Genomic DNA, 21,171 nt, shown 5'->3' on the forward strand with positions numbered 1-21,171 from the left:
TGGGAAGATCCAACGAGACATTCCCAGTTGGAAGGGAAGATGCAGATGAGGATGTAGGGGCCCAGCAGTGTGCTGAGGGGTAGAGAGAGAGAGTTAACCGTGGCACCTTCCCAAAGGAAGAAGAAAATGAGACTCTTTCTAGGAACTGGCCTGCTCCCTCTCCACTTGTCCCCACACCTGCATTATTCTCTCCTTCCTCCATGTTCCTAGAGATTGATAAATTGGTCACACCAAGGACCTGGAGGTGGCACTTTCTCAGGTCTTCTTCCTTGACCAGAACCAGGATGACTGAGAGGTTGTGCAGCCTGTACTCCCTTCTGAGTTCCATTTTTTTTTAACCCATCACAATTGGTCATTCTGGACCTGCTGTCTAATCACGTGCTACGTGACCAGCTTCACTGAGGACTTTGTTCCCTTCCTACTCCTAGTTTGTCTTTTATGGCATCTTGGGAGAGAGACGAGCAGTTTTTTCTCAGCCTGCTGTCAGAGCCAGAAGCTCTTTCCTTGATCTCATCAGCAAGTCTTTTCTTGCTCTCTAACCACCTTTATGCCTGGGCCCACTTTTGTGGTCATCTCCTTTGTTCCTTAAGTGTTGTTATTCTTTGGAGTTTTGTTCTAGACTGCCTTCTCTTCTTTCTCTCATTCTTTCTCATGTCCCCAAATGCCATCTATGTCTGCACCCTTCATCTCCTTATTGAGCACCATACCTGAATATCTAATTGCTTACTTATTATCTTCACTTATTATTATAATTATTATTATTATCTCCACTTATTTCAGAGACAAATAAATCCCAACATATTGGAAAGGCTTACTGACTTTCCGCCATGAAGCTGAAATCTCCATCTAGTGACAGGCACACCTGGAGTCCCTAATTTGGGCGCCTTCCCTTCTGCTTGTCTCCCATATGTGCCAAGTCCTGCTTTCTACATGCTAATTTTATTTCACACGCATCCTCCTCTATCCACCACCTCTGTCTTATCCCAGGCCACCATTAGACAGATGCACCTCCTCATTGGTCAGACTTCACGCCTCACTGAGCCAATCTGCACACAGCCTCAGCGCATTCTTCACCAGGCAGGGAGTGAGTCCCCAGGATGCTCCCCTGCTCAGAATCCAGCAAGGCATCCCTTCTTTTGGGGGTAAAGTTCACACCCTAATGTAGCACAGCCTGGCCCCTGTTTCCGTCCCATACTGCTTCTTCCTAGGTAACCATCCTCTCTCTGATCTGATTAGCCCCAGGCACCCCTCGGGTCTGAGCCCAAAGGTGAATTCTACTGGGAACACTTCTCTCAGAAGACCAGATGACAGGTTCCCCCAAATGTCCCCATGGCATTTCACAATGATGACTTGCCCCATCCTGTGCCATCCATGCTGGTATTCTTGGCTGGGTCCAGTAGACTGTGGGTACCACAGGACAAAACTCGAGTGTTGTGTTCCCATGGTCTCCCCAGGCCTTGCCTGGCACCAAGTGGATATTGCCCATCTGGAGTAGGGATAGTGTGTCCATGTGCATGCATTTAGGATAAATTCACAGGAACCCTGCCTTCTGCAGGGGAGATTCTTCTTCCTCAGTCTGATCTGCCCTCATCTAGCTATCTGCTTGATGCTCCGTATCAGCAACAAATACTCTGGACCAACATCTCTGACAATTGAGTCCCAATACCAGGGTGGCCTCAAGCATCTTCATCCCCTGCTTAAAGCCTAGATCAGAGTGAATCTAAAATCAGACCTTACTTTTAGAGAACAGGAAGATAAGGAGACAGGGTCGTATCTATGCAGTTGATCCCTCCTCGGTGGGTAAGATATTGGGCCAAAGGGTTTATTTGCTTATTTATTCATTCTCATGTTTATTCATTCACTTATTTATTTATCATGGTGCTAGGGGTCAAAGCCAGGGCCTTGCACATTCTAAGCAAGGTCTTTGCCACTGAGCTGAATCAACAGCCCTGGGCTGAATATTAGATAGGCATCATTTCGCCCAGTTGCCACCACAGTTCTATGAGTGGTGTTCCTAGCCTCACTTTACTGGTGAGGAAACAGACTCCAAGAGACTAAACTACTTGTCTTGGGTTCTCTGGTCAATCAATGGCCTATCCATGACTTGAACCCAACCTCAGCCTCCCCACAAACATCCTCAACTCTAGTCCAGAAAGACCACTATAGAGAGAGCAAATCAAACAGAAAGAGAGACATTTTTATAATCTCTTAGCTCTTCCCAGAAAAAGTACTGCAGCTCTCACCCTAGCACCTGCTCCTCCCCTTTCCTAGGAAAGGATAGGGGACAGCTTCCATGTGTCCTTTCTTCTTGGCAGGATACTGTCATGAGAAAGAGAAGGAGGCCAAGGGTAAGACCAGCCCACAGAGGCACCTTCAGTGACAATTGAGGGCCAGCAGGGTGTGAGTCTGGTGGGTAGAGTCAGCCACCCTCAGCCCAGTCTCTTCCCCACCATCCACACAATCCTCTGATGGGATCACTGGTGCTGGGAAATGGGATTAGTTAGGAAGCCCTTTGAACTTGCAGATGGGTAGGGATCTCCAAAACTCACCCATCTGTTTGTGTCCCCTCCTTGGCAGTTCCCTGCGGTGGTAACATCACCTCTTCCAATGGCACTGTGTACTCCCCGGGTTACCCCAGTCCATACTCCAGCTCCCAGGACTGTGTCTGGATGATCACTGTGCCCATTGGTCATGGTGTCCGCCTCAACCTCAGCCTGCTACAGACAGAGCCCTCCGGAGACTTCATCACCATCTGGTAGGGCCAGGCGCCATGTTGACAACCAATTAGACGGGAGCATTAGCAGGCTCTGTGGTTGAAGTTTCAGTTAGTCACTCTAATACTTCAAAGGGAGAGCGATGAGAGGAACCCAGCATGGGTTCCTCATAGGGACCAGTGAAAGTGGCAAAGAGATGTGAATGGCAGTGGGCATGGATAATGAGGCGTTCCTCAGTGTTTCCAGAATTCAAACCAACATTCTACATGTACCATAGATAAGCTACCAAGATTAATGGTAGTAGTAGAATTTTATGAAGTCCCTCTGGTCATCTCATGCTGAGCCAGTGCTGCACTAATTGAGTGTTCTATGTCCATGCTATCCAACATGGTAGCCACTAGACATGTGTGCCAATGAGTGCTTGGTCAATGTGGTAGCCACTAGACCCATGTGCTCCTGAGCATCTGGATGTAAATAGAGTGACTAGGGAGCTTATTTTAAAATTTATTTAATTTTCATGAACTTAAGTATAAATAGCCACACATGGCTAGTGGATACTAAACTGGAGAGTTCAGCATTGATTTATGAAGAGATGTATAATATAACAAGTTAATTTTAAAATGAAAATATAGGTTATTTATGAATAAATGAAGTTTCCTAGATGGTATTTTTTCCAAACCACTGAATCTTTGAAGAAAGAGATAGTATAATTTTTAAATTCCTTTGTTTAGAGCTTAGTACCTTTTGGGGAATCATCAGGAGATAGTGGGATTCTTTTCCAAAACTCCCAGTAATTGTAAAAGATAATTGTAACCACTCTGTCCTGAGTTAATTTCTAGCTAAATTTTCAAGCAATTGCTAAGAAAAGAGAGGAGGGACTAGATAGGTTCTGGTGAAAAAATCCTGCATCCAGAAAGGCAATGTGGTTACATCTCTTTGGGGAAAAGAAAATGGAACTGACCTGGATAACAGTATGAGGTTCTACACCAGTTCCTCAGCCCTGGCCCAGGGCTGCTCAGACTGAGGACTGCAGTTAGACTCTCAGCCCTGCTCTGTGGCACCTATGTTGCCCCTGGAGTCCATTTAAGGGATTGGGCTGGTGAAGAATCAGGTGAATAGGAATCCATGTGAGCTTCACTGATTCTATCAACTCCACTGGGAGATAGAGTTGGGAGGGTTTGGAGAGAGGTGTTTAGGACATTGGAGAAAGAGCAGTGGGTGCAAGAAGAGTCATAGTCACCTACTCCTGGTCTCTCTTAAGGCCACTGATGGCACCAGGGAGAGCAGGCAGCCAGCATGACTGGTGACATGCTAGGACCTTCTTTCCTACATGCAGGGATGGGCCTCAGCAGACATCTCCACAGCTAGGAGTCTTCACCCGGAGCTTGGCCAAGAAAACAGTGCACAGTTCAACCAACCAGGTCCTGCTCAAGTTCCACCATGATGCAGCCTTGGGTGGGATCTTTGCCATCGCCTTCTCTGGTCAGTACGAATCTTGTCCTGGTGGGAAGGGCAGGCTCTCAAGACTGGACTTGACTCCTGACTCCACCATTTGCTAGCTGTGTGACTTTGAGTGAGTGTTATGGTTTCTCTAAGTCTCAGAGTCCCCAGAGTCATGAGAGGGAAGTGGACTAGCCTGTGTGTGAGCTCCCAGCACAGGACTCCGTCAGCTGACCTGTCCATTCACCTGTGCCCAGCTTCTCCCTTAGCACCTTCTAGAAGGTAGTCCCCCTCCATAGGGATCTGAAGCTTCTGCTAACTCTCAAGGGATGCTGTGATTTCATGCACCAAGACAGTGATTTCAAGTAGGATGAGCATGAACAGTTCAGGGGGGTTTGCCCTTGCTGGAGGCTCATTCTCTTCTAGGAATCCAAAGTTAGTTCTGAACCTGGATATTTTTCATATTGTTATAGCAGATGCTGCTTTAGAAAAAAAAAATCATAGAAAGTTCTCCATGGGCTTGAGCCACTCTATGGAATAATGTCCTTGTTCACAATTTACAGAGCATTACATATATTTGAATTGGAAATCAGGAAAAGTGGATTTCATTCCTGGCTCCACTGGGTGGAGGGGGTGTATGTGACTATGTGACCCTTCTACAGGAAAGATGTTTCTTCACTTATGCCATGCATGGTTTGGACCTTTTGGCCTCTAAGGTTATAGAGACATTTAAAGCAGATATTATCATTTCCATTTTTCAAAGGAAGAAATGAGAGCAAAGGAAGTTTCCAGAACATGCCAAGAATGTGCAGATAGAACTGGCAACAACACCCAGGTCTTTCTATTCTATAGTATCAGCTCTGGTGTGGCTGTTGGGTGTGAGTGCATTTATAGAAACTTGAACACATTCAGCCTTTAACCCATGGAAGAGGCAGCTATAGAAAACCAGAGACGAACAGAAACAATAATGTAAAGATGACGGGCAGCTCCAGCCACCATCCTAGGAGCTGTGGCCCAGAATAAGTGTGACCCAGAGACAAGACTCTGCCCTCTGGGTTGGTCTCAGTACCCACACCCCTCCTGTTGAACACACCTCTTCCCCCCAAAAAATGGGACTCACACTTTCAAGTGATTTCATTTCAACTCTGTCACTGCTCCCTAGAGAAACTGTGGACTCCAGAGTCACAGGCTTGGTTTCAAATGCTGGCCTTGCCACATATAGGCTGTGAGACCTTGGGTCTCTCAGTTTACCTTTCAAGGCCTCAGTTTCACTAGCCTCCAAATGGGAATAATATCAGCACTAACCGCACAGGGTTATGTTATATAATGCATAGAAATCCTTAGCTTCAGGCTCAGAGTACAAAAGTACTCAACAAATGGCAATGTCCAATTTCTGTCACCATGACTAAATACCTGAAGTAAACTATTTATTTAAATGAGCAAAAGTTTATTTTCACTCATGGTTTCAGGGGTTCCAGTATGGCTGCTTGGTCCCCTTGCTTTGGTCCTGTGATGAGGCAGGGAGTATGCAGAGGAGCAAGGCTGCTCACCTCACAACAGCTGGGAAGCAGGGGGGCGGGAGAAGAGGGCCTGGGGCCCCAGTGTCCCCAAGTGAGGCATGTCCTTCATGACCTCACTTCCCTGCACAGGGTTCTACCACTCTCCAGTAACGTCACAGGCTGGTGACCAAGCCTTCAGCACATGGCCTGTGGGAGACATTTCAGATCAAAATTGTAGCAGCAGTAGCCATAAGAGTCACCTTCGTCATGGTTATTATTATGATATTATGAGGGCAGGGGAGGTGTTGCCTTGGTGCTAGGCCAGATCTCTCATTCCTACCTGTACCAGGACCCAGGGAAGGAGGCCCAGCCCAGCCCCAGGCCATCCTTGTTCCCCACTTCTCCAAGCAAGTCTTCATGAAGGGCACGTCCTTCAGGGTGAATCCTGGGCACTGGGCCTTTCTGTGTCTCAAAAGAGACAAGCAGCCCTTGCAGTCATCTGAATGCTTATGTCCCCCTAAAATTCATAGGTAGAAATCTTAACCTCCAAGGAGATGGTGTCAGGAGAGGTCTTTGGGAGTGATTCGATCACAAGGGCAAAGCTTTCATGAAGGGATCAGTGCCCTTCTGAAGAGGCCCCGGGTGCTCATTGACTCCTTCCCCATGTCAGGACTCAGTGAGTGGACCTGGGCCAGGGAGCAAGCCCTCACCTGACACTGAAGTTTCCAAGCCTTGATCTCAGGTCTCCCAGGATCCAGAGCTGTGAGAAGTGGATTCCTATTGTCCATAAGCCACTCTGGCTATGGTAACTTGTTACACCATCCCAAACAGACTAGATGGCCCTTAAGCGCCAGCTTAGACCTCACTTCCCTCCACTAGGTTCCACCAAGGCCTCGTTGACCAGAGGAACAGGCAAGGGCACTACAACATACATGTTATTTCCATTATATAAATGGAAACATTCTATAAATGTCTGTTAGATCTGTTGCTACAACAAAATGCCTCAGATTGGCTAATGCAGAAAGAAAAGAGGTTTATTTATCTCACAGTTTTGGAGGCTGATAGTCCAAGATCAGGCAGCCCCATAGGTTCAGCCTCTGGTGAGGGCCTTGTAGTAGATGGCATCACAAGGGTGGGAATGTGTGCGGAAGAGATCACATGGAGAAACAGGAAACCAGAAAGATCAAGGAGCCAGGCTCACTGTTTTTGTAACCCACTCTCACAAAGACTAACCAGGATGCCAAGGTAACTACATCCAAGGCAGGACTTCCAATGACACAATAATCTCCCATTAGTTCCTAATTCTTCAAGGTGCCACTACCTCTCAAAATCACCACATTGGTGACCAAGTTTCTTGCATACCTTTGGAAGGCAAACCACAGCAAATATTCTTCTGTGGCTTGATTTTTTTCACTTAAAAAAATCAAGTTTATGAAATTCATGCTGATGTGTATACTTGCTCTTAGCTCATTTTCAATGCCATATAGTATTCCATCACACAAAAATGCAATTGTTCATCTAATTTATTGTTAATGAACATTTAGGTTCTTTTATTTCAAGCAATATGAACATTGTTGTCCATTTCTTCTTATGAAGGTTGCACACGTTCATCAGAGTTTCTCTAGAGAACAAGCCTTCCCAGTGTCATAACATTGTGAGCATGCATATGTGTGCAATTTCACTAGGTGAGAGACGTCATACAGAGTGGTCATAACAATTTATTCCTAGCAAGTCAGGAAGTGTTCCCATTTCTCTGCACCCTTGCAGACACTGAGTTTTATCAGACCTTTACATTTTTAGCAATCTGGTAGATTCATGAAATGACATTTCACTTTTACGTTAATGATAAGGTTGAGCATCCTTTCATATCTTCATGGACTGTCTCATTCTGTAAAATGCCTGCTTCCATTGAGCTTCCTTCCTCTATAGAGAGACAGCAATCAAGTAAGTGGACAAATCAAATCTTTTCAATTTGCAATAAGGGCTATAAAAGAAATGCATAAGAGGCTAAGACAGCAAATAACACAGAGTGGAACTCTACTCCGTGTAGAATAATTGTACAGACTAAGAGGTAGTGTTTGAGACAAGAACTAAAGGAAAAGAAAAAATTAGACCTGCAAAAAGTTGAGAGTGGGAGTCGGGTGGGACAGAGAAAGTCCGCCTTCCTACAGGCTAACATCAGCCCTAAGTAACTTTCTTTTTCTATTATGATCAATAAGCAGAGAAAGAAAATACCTTCAAGAAACCTATGAAAAGATTCTATGATTGTTTTTAAAAGGAGAAAATAGGGTTTAAATTGCAGAGAAATTTTTCCTTGAAAAGATATATTGTTTAGGAAATAGTAAATTTTAGAAAGTATCTGCTTCTGCTTTTACATAGGAATCTAGATCCCATGGACTCTAAATAAAAGGTAGGATGTTGAGACAACAGGCAGAGATGAGAAGAGAGTTCTGGCTGAGGGGTCAATATAAGAGGAACTAAGTCCTTTCCCTTCCTGAACAATTTAGTCCTAAGGCCCCTGCATGGAAGAGGCAAAATAGATGTCCACTCCTGTCAAGGAATGGGAACCTTTGTGACCCAGGCCACAAGAGGGAGAAGGAAGTCCACCCCACGGGGCTACCTGGCATCTGAAACTAAAGCCTATGAGACACAAGCTGGCATCTGTACAAGGAGGGAGCTGGCCTGGGGTGTCAGAGCTCAGAGCAAGATGAGCAGCATCCATGTAGGGTTTTAGAGATAAAGCAGACTAGCAAGGGGAGTCAGAGCCCAAGTGGGTGAGGGGCAGAGTGACAGTAAAATGAGACCTTGATTCCAGTTAATATGTTAAGGATAATAGAAGGCAGGCTTCTCACTATCAGAAAAGAGACTTAGAAACACAGGAAGAGCAAAACTTAAGATAAGGGTATATCCTATCTTTGAATTGGAGATATCAGTGTGAATTTACAGTGTTCAGTACTCAGAGGGGTGTGTGTGTGTGTGTGTGTGTGCGCGCACACGCGCGCACATGCATTTGTGCCTACACATACTCCTTAGCTCTTTCCACTGAGAGGGCTTCAGAGCTCTGTCTCCCCAATAACAATGAGCACATCAAGCACCAGATCCTGGTTCCTTGCTGCAGTCTGGCTGGGCACAAAATAACCGAGCCGCCATGAAGGACTTGTAGGTTCAAAACAGGAACTCCTTTATTGCCCTAACTCCCCCGAACACCACACACGCGCCTTTCCAGGAAACACCACCAACCGGAAATCCCTCCTCCAGCACTTCCCCAACCAACACGAACTCTCCAGGAATCCCCACGAGAACTCCAAAGTAGCAGGCCGAGGTGGACTGCAGGGGTCTAATATACAATTGAATACACAGCTTAACATAACCATCATCATCACAATGGCTCGCTGGCATCACCTCTCAACCACTCCCTTCTGGCAAAAATGCCATGTGTCATTGGCTGTGGCTCTCAGCAGTTTCTAAGTAGCACTTTTCAGTAAGATGGACCAGGGCTCCTTGAAGACATGGCTCATCCCAAGGCTGAGGCAGAGAAATACAAAATGAGCCAGAAGCATCTGATGGCAGAAAATAAGGAAATGCCCAAGGAAAGATGGAGACATGTCAAAAGAACATAGACATTGGCTTGAAGGAACTCCTGCTGACCACACCAGGGATACTGTGAACATCAAAGGCATTGGTAATGGTAACAAATTGCCACCTGTTGAATAACAAGACACTACATCTAGCCACACAGACATCAGTGAATGCATTCCAAGTTTTATGAGAATGGATCATTTGCACGGTTTCAAGCTTCTTCCTTTAAAATAACTACAATCTGTGTTAGAATCGCTTTTGGGTAGAGAAGCCTAGAAGTGCCACTGTGATCATGCAATCCTGGTTGGCATCGTCAGTGGTGGGACAAGACATCAGACCCTGGATGAGAAAATGCAATTGAGAAGAACCCGCCGTGACTCCCATGATGGTCCAGTCAAAGACGCACAGTCCAAGTCTAATCAAGAGGAAGCATCAGACAAACCTAAACTAGGAGCATGCTAAAATTCACTGTGAATATTCAGCAAACTTGGAAAAGACATGAAGGTCAAGGGAAGACTTCAGAACTGAACTGGACTAAAGGAAACCAAAGAGACATGACATCTAGCACAGCACAACTCTGAGCTGGATCTTTCCACTATTTGAGACTTTACTGGGGCCAGCAGAGAGACTTGCATGAGATGGAAGGATTTGAGGGCAGTGATGTATCATATTCATTACCAGATTTTGATCGTTATTTTGTGTTTATGTGGGAGAATATGCTTGTTTGTAGGAAATACACACTAAAAAATTCCAGGGTTATGAGGCATCGTGATAGTTGCTTTCATTCAAACATTTCATGGAATGAAAGGTTTTTGTAGTATGGTTCCAACTTTTCCTATACCTTTGTGACCATTTCAGGTTAAAATTTGTTAATTGACAGGGGAGCTAGATAACAAGAAATAAGGTTGAAAAGAAATGCAATAGCACATTTTAAATCAGCACAGGAATTAGCTAGGAGAACCTACATTGTAGAAAAACATTTCAGAAAAGTGGAGAACAAACTCAAAAATGTCTATAGGAGGAGGGAAGAGGACAGAGACTTGAACTTGATTGGGAAAAGATGGTGAACAGGCCAGCCAGTGAACAAAGATCTTGCATAAGGATGGAAAAAAATATATAAAGGAAAGAGCCAAATGAATGGAATAGAGATAAATAAATAAATAAATAAATAAACTTTCCTGAGATGAAGGAAGATCTGTATAGGTAGAGTGAATAGTGGACCATATAGCAGAAGAAATCAAAAATAGCCAGGCAATATTTTCAAATTCTAAGGATGGAGAGTAGGAGAAATCTACTAGAATCCAGGCTGAGAAAGTTACCATAAGGGAACCAAATCCAGGCAATTCTCAGACCAATATTTGGCATTGGGTTGCAGAAAATAAAAGACACGCTTCTGTAGATGTGTAAGGGGGGGAAACGTTGGGGCTCGATGCGTGAAGGGAGGAAGCAGTCACCTGTTGGGATGTGGGAGCTTAATGACAGTACTACCCTAGTCTCAATCTGAACAGTCCCTCAAGGACATACTCACCCAAGGGGGGATGAGCCAAGAACTCAAAACAAAGAACACACATTAGCCGGATATGGTGGTGCTCACCTGTAATCCCTGAGGCAGGAGGATCATGAGTTCAAAGCCAGCCTCAGCAAAAGTGAGGCGCTAAGCAACTCAGTGAGACCCTGTCTCTAAATAAAATACAAAATAGGGCTGGGGATGTGGCTCAGTGGCCAGTCCAGCATACCCATCAGCCTGAAGAAGGGCAAGCAGAAAAAGACACAAGAAAGAGTACCGTGTCCACTGGCTTCAATGGCCACTGCTGAGTGGACAGCTGCTCACATAAAGCAAGGATCCCACCTGCCTTCCAGTGACCATGTTAACAGTACTAGGATCTGACTAGCCCAAATCAGTGCCTCACCACCAAGGAGGAGGAGAAGGGTGGGCATAAAACGAAACAAAGGAGTCAGCCTTGCCTGTCCCCCACCATTGATGTAATAGTGTGTATTGGGGGGTTTGGGATGGAGATGTCTATGAAAGACTGATGGTCGTACACCAAAATGCCAAGAGTATTATACCTAGATGGGGGGACTGGGGGAATTTTTGTTTTGTTTCCTTCTGGCCTTCCATAAACTTCCTGCATGGAACAGAAATTTGTAATTTAAATAATAATAATAATTTTAAAAATGCAATGGGAAATCACTCCCAATCCAAATAATAACCACAGACTGTAACATACCCAGGCTGTGTTTAAGTGGAGATTATTTTTTAGTGATTTTTTTTTCTGGAAAAGTTAAGCATACCTTAGAAGTTTTAAAGGTAAGTATGAGGCTAAGAATGGAAGATACCAACTTTAAGAAAAAAACTATTAAGGAAAATGATAGTTGTCTAAATTAAAAAAAAAATGATACTTCTACAATCAGAAGAGTGCCATAAATAAAATTCAGCAAATGACAAGCTGTGAAAATAGAGTTAAGAGGCTAAGGTCAATCTTGAATATCCAGAGTTCTCCAAATTTGTAAGAAAAAAAGGAGCAAAAGACATAAATAGAATGATATTGGCCAAATTACATTGTTATTTTGTACATTATGTGCATGTACAAATATGTAATCCCATCAGTATGTATGACTATAAGGCACCATTTAAAAAATGTGAGAAAGCCAGGCACAGTGGTGCACACCTATAATCCCAGTGACTCCAGAGGCTGGGGCAGGAAGATTGCAAGTTTAAATCCAGCCTCAGCAACTTAGCAAGGCCCTCGGTAACTTAGGGAGACCCTGTCTCAAAAAATAATAGGGGTTGAGGATGTTGCTCAGTGGTTAAGCCCCTCTGGGTTCAATCCCTGGTGCAAAAAAAGAAAAAAGGCTGGGGGCGGGGGGGGGGGTGGATATGAATAGATAGTTTAAAAGAAAAAATGCAAATAGCCTATTAGTGTATGAAAAGTGTTTAACCTGTTAGTTATCAGATGCCAATTAAAAGAAAATAAGTTCTGGTTTTTTGTCACATTGACAAAGATTGAAATGAATGACTGTCTCCCGGTGGGCTCAGAGTCCTGGGTGGGTAGGGACTATTGCTTGTTATCCTTGTATTCTTGGCACAGGACCTGACCCAAGGTGAGCCCTCGATAGGTCACCACATGGTGAATTGGACAAAAGAAAAACGACAGCCCTCAGTGTTGGACAGACTGTCATCTCTTGATATGTCAGTTGGAACAATTTTCCTGGAGAGTTAACTGGAAGCACTCCTCAAGAGCAAACGCGGTCCTCCTGGTTTCTGTTAAATCAAGATTATACAGGCTCAGCTACCTCAAGAGCGCCTCTTGAGCTTTAATGCCTACACTCCATAAAGCTCACATATCTCTCAGTGTGACACTCTTCAGCCAACACAACTGTATAAAAATTTAAAGTGAGGTCCCCCAAACATAATAGGACATTTTAAATAAAACCATACATAGGGAACATCCCAAATTACTTCCCAGCTGCAGTTGGTAAAATCACAGCATGCCACGTGAGCATCTGGAAAGAAGCTCAGATTCCACAGTGGAGTGGAGTGAGAAGTGTCACAGGAGCGGTTCGTCGCCATGGTCCTCTACCACCGCACACCTGTCCTGAACACATCCCCACGGTGGCTTTCATGTTCTAGCCCTTGTTTCTGCTCTGAGTTTTATATCATGAAACTCCTAAAGTCTTAAAGCTCAGCAATTTTGCAGGATGCACTGAATGTTTATGGTTCAGGACACAAAGTATGTGTGAGGCTGTGCACCAAGACCCTGGTCTAGTACAGCCATTTAATAGTTGGGTGCCCAGGAAGTGATGTTTTAAGTGTTTGGATTCTAACAAATGGCTGTGGGATTTTATGGTATTTTTCTTTCTTTTTGGATTTTGATGTACAATGCATTGTGTTTTTCCATGTAAAATATCGGGAAAAGGAATCCTAGTTAACATCTGATTCCTGGGAATACATTCTTGGCATTCAACAGGAGATGCTGCACTTTTAAAAGGCCATGCATTTTAATCAGTCCTAGTTTCTAAAAAAAATCATTTAAAAAAAATTCTTGTGTGCAGGATTTCATCACAGTTTTTTAAAATTGCAAAACTTTGAAAACCTAAGTGGTTAACATTAGAAATCTGTGCTACAAATTCTAGTAAATCCATATGATTAAATCCTGTGATATCATTTCCATCATATTTTTGAAGAGATTTCATTATATGGGAAAATTCTTATAATGCAATGGTACTTGGCAAAGATGAGCACAAAGTATATAACATATGCAAATGTGGTAAGAGAAAAATAGCTATAGATGCAGAGAACAAATACTCCAAGTTCTTAGGGTTAAAGGTAACTGATACCTCAGAGAAGAAAATGCATGGGTTTAATTTTCTTCGTACTGTTTTCATAGAAAAATCTCAGCTTTTTAAAAATTCACAATGTATTACATTTATATCGTTTTTAAAACCCCTATTTTTAAAAAACATAGCAGGGGTGGAGGTAATTTTGGAAATAATAACAGCAGTGGCAGCTGACACTTAGATAGCACTTAACTATGTGCCAGGGGATGAAAGCCGAGTTGGAAGCCCACAGTGGCCTCTGCCTGGGGAATGCCACCCTGCACCTTAGTGCCATCCAGCCTCTGCCCTGAGGGGAAGACTCAGGATGTCCACTGAGGTCAGCCACGTTGGGCCAAAGTTCAGCCAATGCTCACAGCAGCCACACTCAGGACATAGAGTGGTGGAAAGAATATGGGACTTGGGAGCAGCCACATCTGGATTCCAGCCCTGCTAATGCCACTTAATACCTTCATGACCTTGGGGAGGGAACTTCACCTTTCTGAATTTCACCTGCTCACAGGTAAAGCAGGAACACCTCACAGGGGATCAGCCACATGAGACTTAGGGGGCTCAGCACACAGAAGCATCAAAGAGAAGAAGCATCATAGAGAAGGTGCTCAGCAATACCCCCCTCCCTCAGTACTGAGGACCATCGCTGGCTGCTGCTTTATTACTAATTATGAAAGATGGTTCCTGGTGTTTGCACCCAAAACATATCAAGAAAATAAAAAGCATAACAGAAGATAAGCAAAATAGTAGTTGGCTAAATATGCCCCGGGTACAGATAAATACTCATTTTAATAAATATCTACCGTGTGCATGAGCAAGGCCTGAGAAAGTGAGGAATTGAGCAGATGAATGACTGACTGTGTGTCCCAGTGACACTTTTGCCTGACTCAGATTCTTTCCTCTTTTCAGCTTATCCACTCACCAAGTGCCCACCTCCCACCATCCTCCCCAATGCTGAAGTTGTCACTGAGAATGAAGAATTCAACATAGGTAGGTACCTCCTTCCAAATAGCAAGGACCGCAAGCCATGGCTGGAGGGAGGGGCAGGCAGCAGGGCTCAGCTCTTTCTCCTGTCTAGGGAGAGAAAAGCAAGAGCCCTGAGCAAGAGGGTTGACGGTCTGTCAATGGAGTTTGCATCCAAAATACCCTCCCTCTTCCTTTTTGCCATGCCCGGGAAGAGGAGCCAGGAAAGTGGTTTTCCTCTGTGATTCAAGTCAGCATTATTTTGAGAAATAAATCCCTGTAAGACAGTGTGGATTTCTTAGAATATGAAGATATCCATGTCTCCGGCCAGGCTGAGCCGTGAGAGGGAAGCAGGGGTTACCTGGGCCCTGGATTAGAGTTGAGCCAGTTGTTGAAGTCTGACAGCAGTGACCCCCCATGGATTGCTTGCTTGGAAGTGGACTCAAGGTGCTAAGGGGTTCCCAACAGCCCTGTCCAACTGCTCCAGAGCATCCCCATGTTGGTCTCTCTTGGCAGGTGACATCGTTCGCTACAGGTGTCTTCCTGGCTTTACCTTAGTGGGGAATGAAATCCTGACCTGCAAACTTGGAACCTCCCTGCAGTTTGAGGGCCCGCCCCCAATATGTGAAGGTAATTGCATCGAACCTCATCTATTGGGCCTGGAGTTACTCCCAAACCAAACCCTGGCTTCACTCCTCTCTCGAGTCCCAATTCTTAGCTCAACTGTCCCTCCTCGTAAGTTAGAGGCCATGTGGTAAATGCTGGTGAGTGAGCAAATGAGGAATGAGTCCCCACCCTGGTCTGAGGTCTGGGCTGTGAACTGGCCACAGTGGCCACATTTATTTCTGTCTTCCCTTTTCCTTACCTGAGCATTCCCTGGAATTGCATACTGAGCTTTGGAAGGAGAACATTCTGGGTCCTTAGGGAGAGCGGGGCTCACCCCCAAATCTTGCCCGGCTGGAGTATAAATGTGCTCAAGGTCCTGTGTGCTGACAGGGGACCCCGAGTCCACAGTTGTCTTCAGCCAATGTGGTGCCTTGACAGCAGGTGAATTCCCTCCTCCTCGACTCCCAACACAGACCCCAAACAACCCTCCCCCCACCCAGGCATCTGACCCAGGGCAAGGCACCTCCCTGTCCTGTGTATAAGGTTCTCTTCCCTGAAATGAGGATGACGACTGCCCTCAGGCCCTGGGGCTGCTGTGAGGAGTGAAATGGGATCCTCATGTGAACCACTTCAGAAAAATGCCAGGCATATCGTGATGGCTCCATGTCACTGCTATTATTACAACACGTACTACTGCTGCTTCCTGGGCTATTGCTACAACAAACGCTTAGTAGCCTGTGGAGAAACAGGCCAGCCTCTCCTCCACCCCATGGGAAGCAAGGCAGAAAGAACCTGCAGCGGGGGTTGTTAGTGAATTAGTGTTAGGAGCCATGAGCCACAGAATTGGGCTCCAGGACATGGAGAAATTCACTGCCTCTTTATTTCAGTTGAGCCAGCGCGCCTGCATGCCAAACAGCTCAAACAGTCATGCTCAGTCCCTGGCTTTCCTGCGGGACTGTGTCATTCTTGCCCTTGTAGACTTTCTTTGAACAATAGCTTCATTGAGATATAATTCACACATGATGCAATTCACTCATTTCACGTGTCCAAGTCAATACTCTAGTTCATTCAGAATTTTGTAGCCATCGCTGTGAGCAATCTTTATCACTCCAACAAGAAAGACCACATGCCCATTTGCAGGCACTATTTCCTTCTAACTCCTCAGTTCTAGACAAACACCAATCTGGTTTCTGTCTCCATGTATTTGCTTAGTCTAGCTATTTTATATTTTAAAAAATCATACAATATCTGGTCTTTTGTGACTGGCTTCTTTCACTCAGTGTTGTATTTTCAAGTTTCATTCCTACTATAGTGTGTATCGCTATTACCTTTTTTGTTGCCAAATAATATTCCATTGAATGGATATACCACATTTTGTTTAGCCATTCATCAGTTGATGAACATTTGGGTTGACTCTACTTTTGGGCAATTGTGAATAATGTTGCTATGACATTCATGAATCTATTTTTGTATGGAGAATATGTCTTAATTTCAATTAGATATATACCTAGAAGTGAAATTACTGGGCCTATGAAAACTCCCTGTCTAGCCATTTGAGGAGCTATCAGTCTGCTTTCCAAGGTGACTAAACCATTTTACATTCCCAACAACTGTGTTTGAGGCTTCCAACTTCTCCATACCCTTGCCAACACATATTATTATTTCGCTTTTAATTCTTTCCATTCCAGTGAATAGAAACTGTTATCTTATTGTGGTCTTCATTTGCATTTCCCCAAGGGCTAATGATTTTGAACATCTTCTCATGTGCTTATTATATATCTTCTTTGGAGGAATGTTCATTCAGCTTCTTTACCATTTTCAAAATTAGGTTGTCTTTTTATTATTGAGTGGTCATAGTTTTGTGTATTCTTGATAGAAACCTCCCATATGTTATTTGAAAAAAAAAAAACATTCGTGGGTTGTCTTCTCACTTTCTTTTTCCTTTTTCTTTTTCTCTTTGGGCACTAGAGATTGACCCCAGAGGTGCTTTAGCATTGAGCCACATCCTCAGCCCTTTTATGTTTTATTTTAAGAAAGGGTCTTGCTAAGTTGCTGAGTACCTTGCTGAGTTCCTGAGACTGTCCTCAAACTTGCAATCCTCCTGCCTCAGCCTCCCAGACTTCTCGCTTTCTTGATGGCCTTCTTTGAAGCAAAATCATTTTAATTTGATGATGTCTGATTTATATATCTTTCTTGGGTTTGTTGTGCTTTTGGTATCATTTTTAAGGAATTCTTGCCTAGTCTATGCTTTCTTCTAAGAATTTATAGCTTACGCCCTTGCATTTAGATCTTGGATCCATTTTTATTTAATTTTGGTATATGGCCAAGGTACGGGTCCAACTTCTCTTTTTTTGCATGTAGAGATCCATCTGTCCTGGTACCGTTTACTAAAAATGGGGTGAGTCCTTCAACTTTGTTCTTCCTTTTCAATATTATACAGAAGGTTGTGTATGTCCTTCCGCTAATTGTTGTTTGACCAGGTCATGGGCTGCTTGTATCTTTTCTTTAGTCAGGGGCCACTGAGGAACCCATACTGGTCTTTCTGATTTCCAAGTAATTTTTATTGTCTCAGTGGCCCTTTCTGAAAATCCAACCCATGTCTGTCTGTTCCTTGATCTATTTGTATTGGTGCTGCTATACCTTGTTCTTGTTTTTCTAATCTTTTTCCTTTCCTAAAACCTTGTCTAGTCATAATAGTGGGTGCATTTTGGTTGATGTTATTTGTTAATGTCAAACCTAATTGATCTAGGACATCTCGTCCCCATAAATTTACGGGAAGATGATCCAATACATATGGCTGTATAGTTCCTTCACATCCTTCAGGATCCTTCCAATCTAATACCATTGCACTTCTATGGGGATTAGTCGCCACTCCTAGGCCTCGAAGCGTTTGAGTGGCTTGTTGTAATGGCCAATGTTTTGGCCATTCTTGAAGAGAGATGATGCTAAGGTCTGCACCTGTATCCAGTAGCCCATTAAATTCATGTCCTTGAATATTTAGTTTTAGCATGGGGCGAGAATCTAAATTTAAAGACAGCATAGCCCAATCTACACCTGTGGAGCCTAATCCCTTGGAACCTCTTTCTACAGTACGACTGGAAAATTTATCATGTAGGCTGGGTATTATTAGTAACTGTGCTATTCTATCTCCTGGTGAAATTACTGATATACCCTTTGGAGAACTGGCTATAATTTTTATTTCACCTTCATAATCGGGATCAATTACCCCAGGACTTATCATAAGTCCTTTTAGAGTAGAAGAGCTGCGTCCCAATAATAAGCCTACTGTTCCTTTGGAAAGAGGTCCTTTCACCCCTGTGGGAATGATTTGAACTCCCATCTCTGGAGTTAGTACTGCTCTGGCGGAGGCGCAGATGTCCAACCCTGCGCTCCCTCTGGTTTGTCTGATGAGGGATCTGATGGACAATGTGTCCTGGGCACTACCCTGATGGGGTTGCTGGGTTCCTCCAGTGCTCCGTATATTTGTGGTTTTGGGCCCCGGAGCATTGGGCCCCCCTGTCCATTTTTTGGCAATGGAGCCCGATGCCTTTCTCCACGATATCGTGGATAAACACCTGGTCCTTGTTCGTTTTTTGATAATGGAGTACCCTCTATGGTGGTTTGAGAACGGCATTCATTAGCCCAATGTCTCCCTCTACGGCATCGTGGGCAAATACCTGGTATTCTACTCCTTTGATACCTAGTTTTGTTAAACCCTCCTCCAATGGGGCAATTCCTTTTAAAATGTCCTGTTTGTTCACAATTGTAGCATGTTCTTGGCCTGGCATCTAAAGCCTGTTTTACTGCAGCTGCCACAATTTGCCCTTGTTCATTAATGTCTCTGGCATCTAAAGCCTGTTTTACTGCAGCTGCCACGACTTGCTCTTGTTCATTAATGTCTCTACATAATTTAATATATGTGTTTAAATCTTCATGTTTCCATGGTCTAATGATATCTCTGCACCAACGATTCGCTTGCTCATAAGCCAGGTGTTTTAGTAATGGCATTGCTTGTTCTGTATTCCCAAAAACTCTGGTAGCTGTTTGAATAAGCCTATCTACAAATTCAGCATAAGGTTCATTAGCTCCTTGTATTACCTTAGATAATTGACCTTGTAAACCTCCATGTCCTTGTAAAGTCTTCCATGCCTTAATTGCATCTGCAGCAATTTGTGCGTATACGCCAGGATCATATGCAATTTGTTGCTGCTGATCCTCATAAGGTCCCTTTCCTAACAACATATCTAGATTTCTCTGAGGATAACCAGCTGCTGTATTTCGCCTAGCCGTCTCCTTGCAAAATTCCTCATTGGCAATCTTCCATAACAGGTATTGTCCTCCATTTAGCACAGCTTTACACATATTAGCCCAATCTGCTGGCGTCATGTTCAAGTTGTTAATGGATTCGACCATGCTTACAGTGAAGGGTGCTTGAGGACCATAGGTTGTTACAGCCTCTTTTAGCTGCTTCACTGTTTTGAAATTTAAAACTTGGTAAAATCGCTGCCCTCCTGCCTCAAATACAGGGCATGTTAATATTTGAGATCTTGTCTCAGGATCCCAACTATCAACTGCGGGGGTTGGGGACCTCCCAGCATATGGAGGTGGCCTTGTTAGTTGGACACTTACATCCTCTGGTGATAGAAAGGTGTTAGTAGCAGTCTCCTGTAGAGGTGGTGCTGTTGGTTGGACACTTACACCCTCTGGTGATAGAAAGGTGTTAGTAGCAGTCTCCTGTTGTAACTTTCCCCCGATGCCTTTTTCTGTTTTACACTTTCTTTCTCTGTCTGACTAGCTTGAGAGGCCTTCTCTTTTACTTGAATCTTTTCCTCTGTCTGACTAACTTGAGAGACCTTCTCTTTTACTTGAATCATTATGTCTTCTCCTTCCTCTACCATTGTCTGAACTGAAGGCTTTGGACTAAGCAAACGAGATACGAACGTCCACAATGGCAATGTGCCAACTGGCAGAGTCCCTGGGCTTTTCTTTTGTATTCTTTTTAAATCTTCACCATGATGGTTCCATTGTGATATATTTAACAACTCCTCCTTAAAAAGCCATGGGCTACATTTTTGTATTGTATCAACGTATGCCCTGATTGTTCTTGATTTTACTGAGATGCCTCCTTCATCTAACAATTTACTTAACACTCTTTCAGTTTGTTTTTTACTAATTTCTGATCCCGTATTTCTACTATAATACAACCCAACAAGATAACGCCTAACAAAACTGAAACTGAGTGGCCCGTACGGGCCACCAAATGCCGCAGTCTGGCTGGGCACAATCAGGAGCCACTTGTCAAAAGAAACTAACTTTATTTTTAGAACCACACACACCAAACAAAACAGCCTCTCAGGAAAAACCCTCAGAGCCTCAACTGCCACCACCAGCTTTCCACAAGCCTCTCTCTCCCACACAAGCTTCTCCCCACCTCCCACAATCCTCCTGCTCTTGAGGCCGATTGGCTGGGTCACGTGGGCGGAGCCAAAAAAGTCCCCCAATGAGCAGCTCCGTGGTCTGAAAGGGCAGGGAAACAGCCCAATGAGCATCACCGCAGAGGAGCCAATCAGCTAGATGTTGCTGGGGCCGAGGAGCCAATCAGCTAGATGTTGCTGGGGCCGCTGTGAGCCAATCATCAGCCGGCAGCTGGAAGTTTGCTGGCAGCTGGAAGTTTGCTGGGGCCCCTTCGGCTGTGGCTCTCAACAATATTATTTTGGTTTTCCTGAGTCTTTTGAATGCCTATGAATTTTAGGATCAGATTGTCAACATCTGCAAAGAACCCAGATTTGATTTTTGGTAGGGATGAACTTGAATCTGCAGATCAGTCTGGGAAGTACTGCCATGTTAAAAACATGGCCTTCCCGCCATGCATATGGGATGTCTCTTCTTTCCACAACTTCCTCTGCTCTTTGGCTTATGCCACTCACTACTGCATCTAACACCCTTTCCAATAAAGTCTCAGTTCTGTGACTAGGATCAAGCATTTTGTTATAGTCCCAGCAGCATGCCTCTGGCTATGGAAACATTAAAGAGTTGGTGAAGAC

General features: G+C 44.2%; 1 protein-coding gene across 5 annotated transcripts in view; it reads left to right on the plus strand.

The window, feature by feature from the left end:
* Positions 1 to 21,171, plus strand: part of Csmd2 (CUB and Sushi multiple domains 2) — a 548,321-nt gene that overhangs the window by 466,822 nt on the left and 60,328 nt on the right. For all 5 annotated transcript variants that reach the window (XM_046468882.1, XM_046468883.1, XM_046468884.1 and 2 more), the window contains 4 exons: positions 2,578 to 2,755; positions 4,051 to 4,196; positions 14,468 to 14,548; positions 15,038 to 15,151. In XM_046468882.1, the coding sequence (XP_046324838.1) occupies positions 2,578 to 2,755; positions 4,051 to 4,196; positions 14,468 to 14,548; positions 15,038 to 15,151 (519 nt within the window). The remainder of the gene's footprint in view (positions 1 to 2,577; positions 2,756 to 4,050; positions 4,197 to 14,467; positions 14,549 to 15,037; positions 15,152 to 21,171) is intronic.

Source organism: Marmota monax, unplaced genomic scaffold (genome assembly GCF_021218885.2).
Source record: "Marmota monax isolate L192 unplaced genomic scaffold, Marmota_monax_Labrador192_F-V1.1 WCK01_AAM20220418_F8-fsc00008, whole genome shotgun sequence".
Classification (NCBI taxonomy): Eukaryota; Metazoa; Chordata; class Mammalia; order Rodentia; family Sciuridae; genus Marmota; species Marmota monax.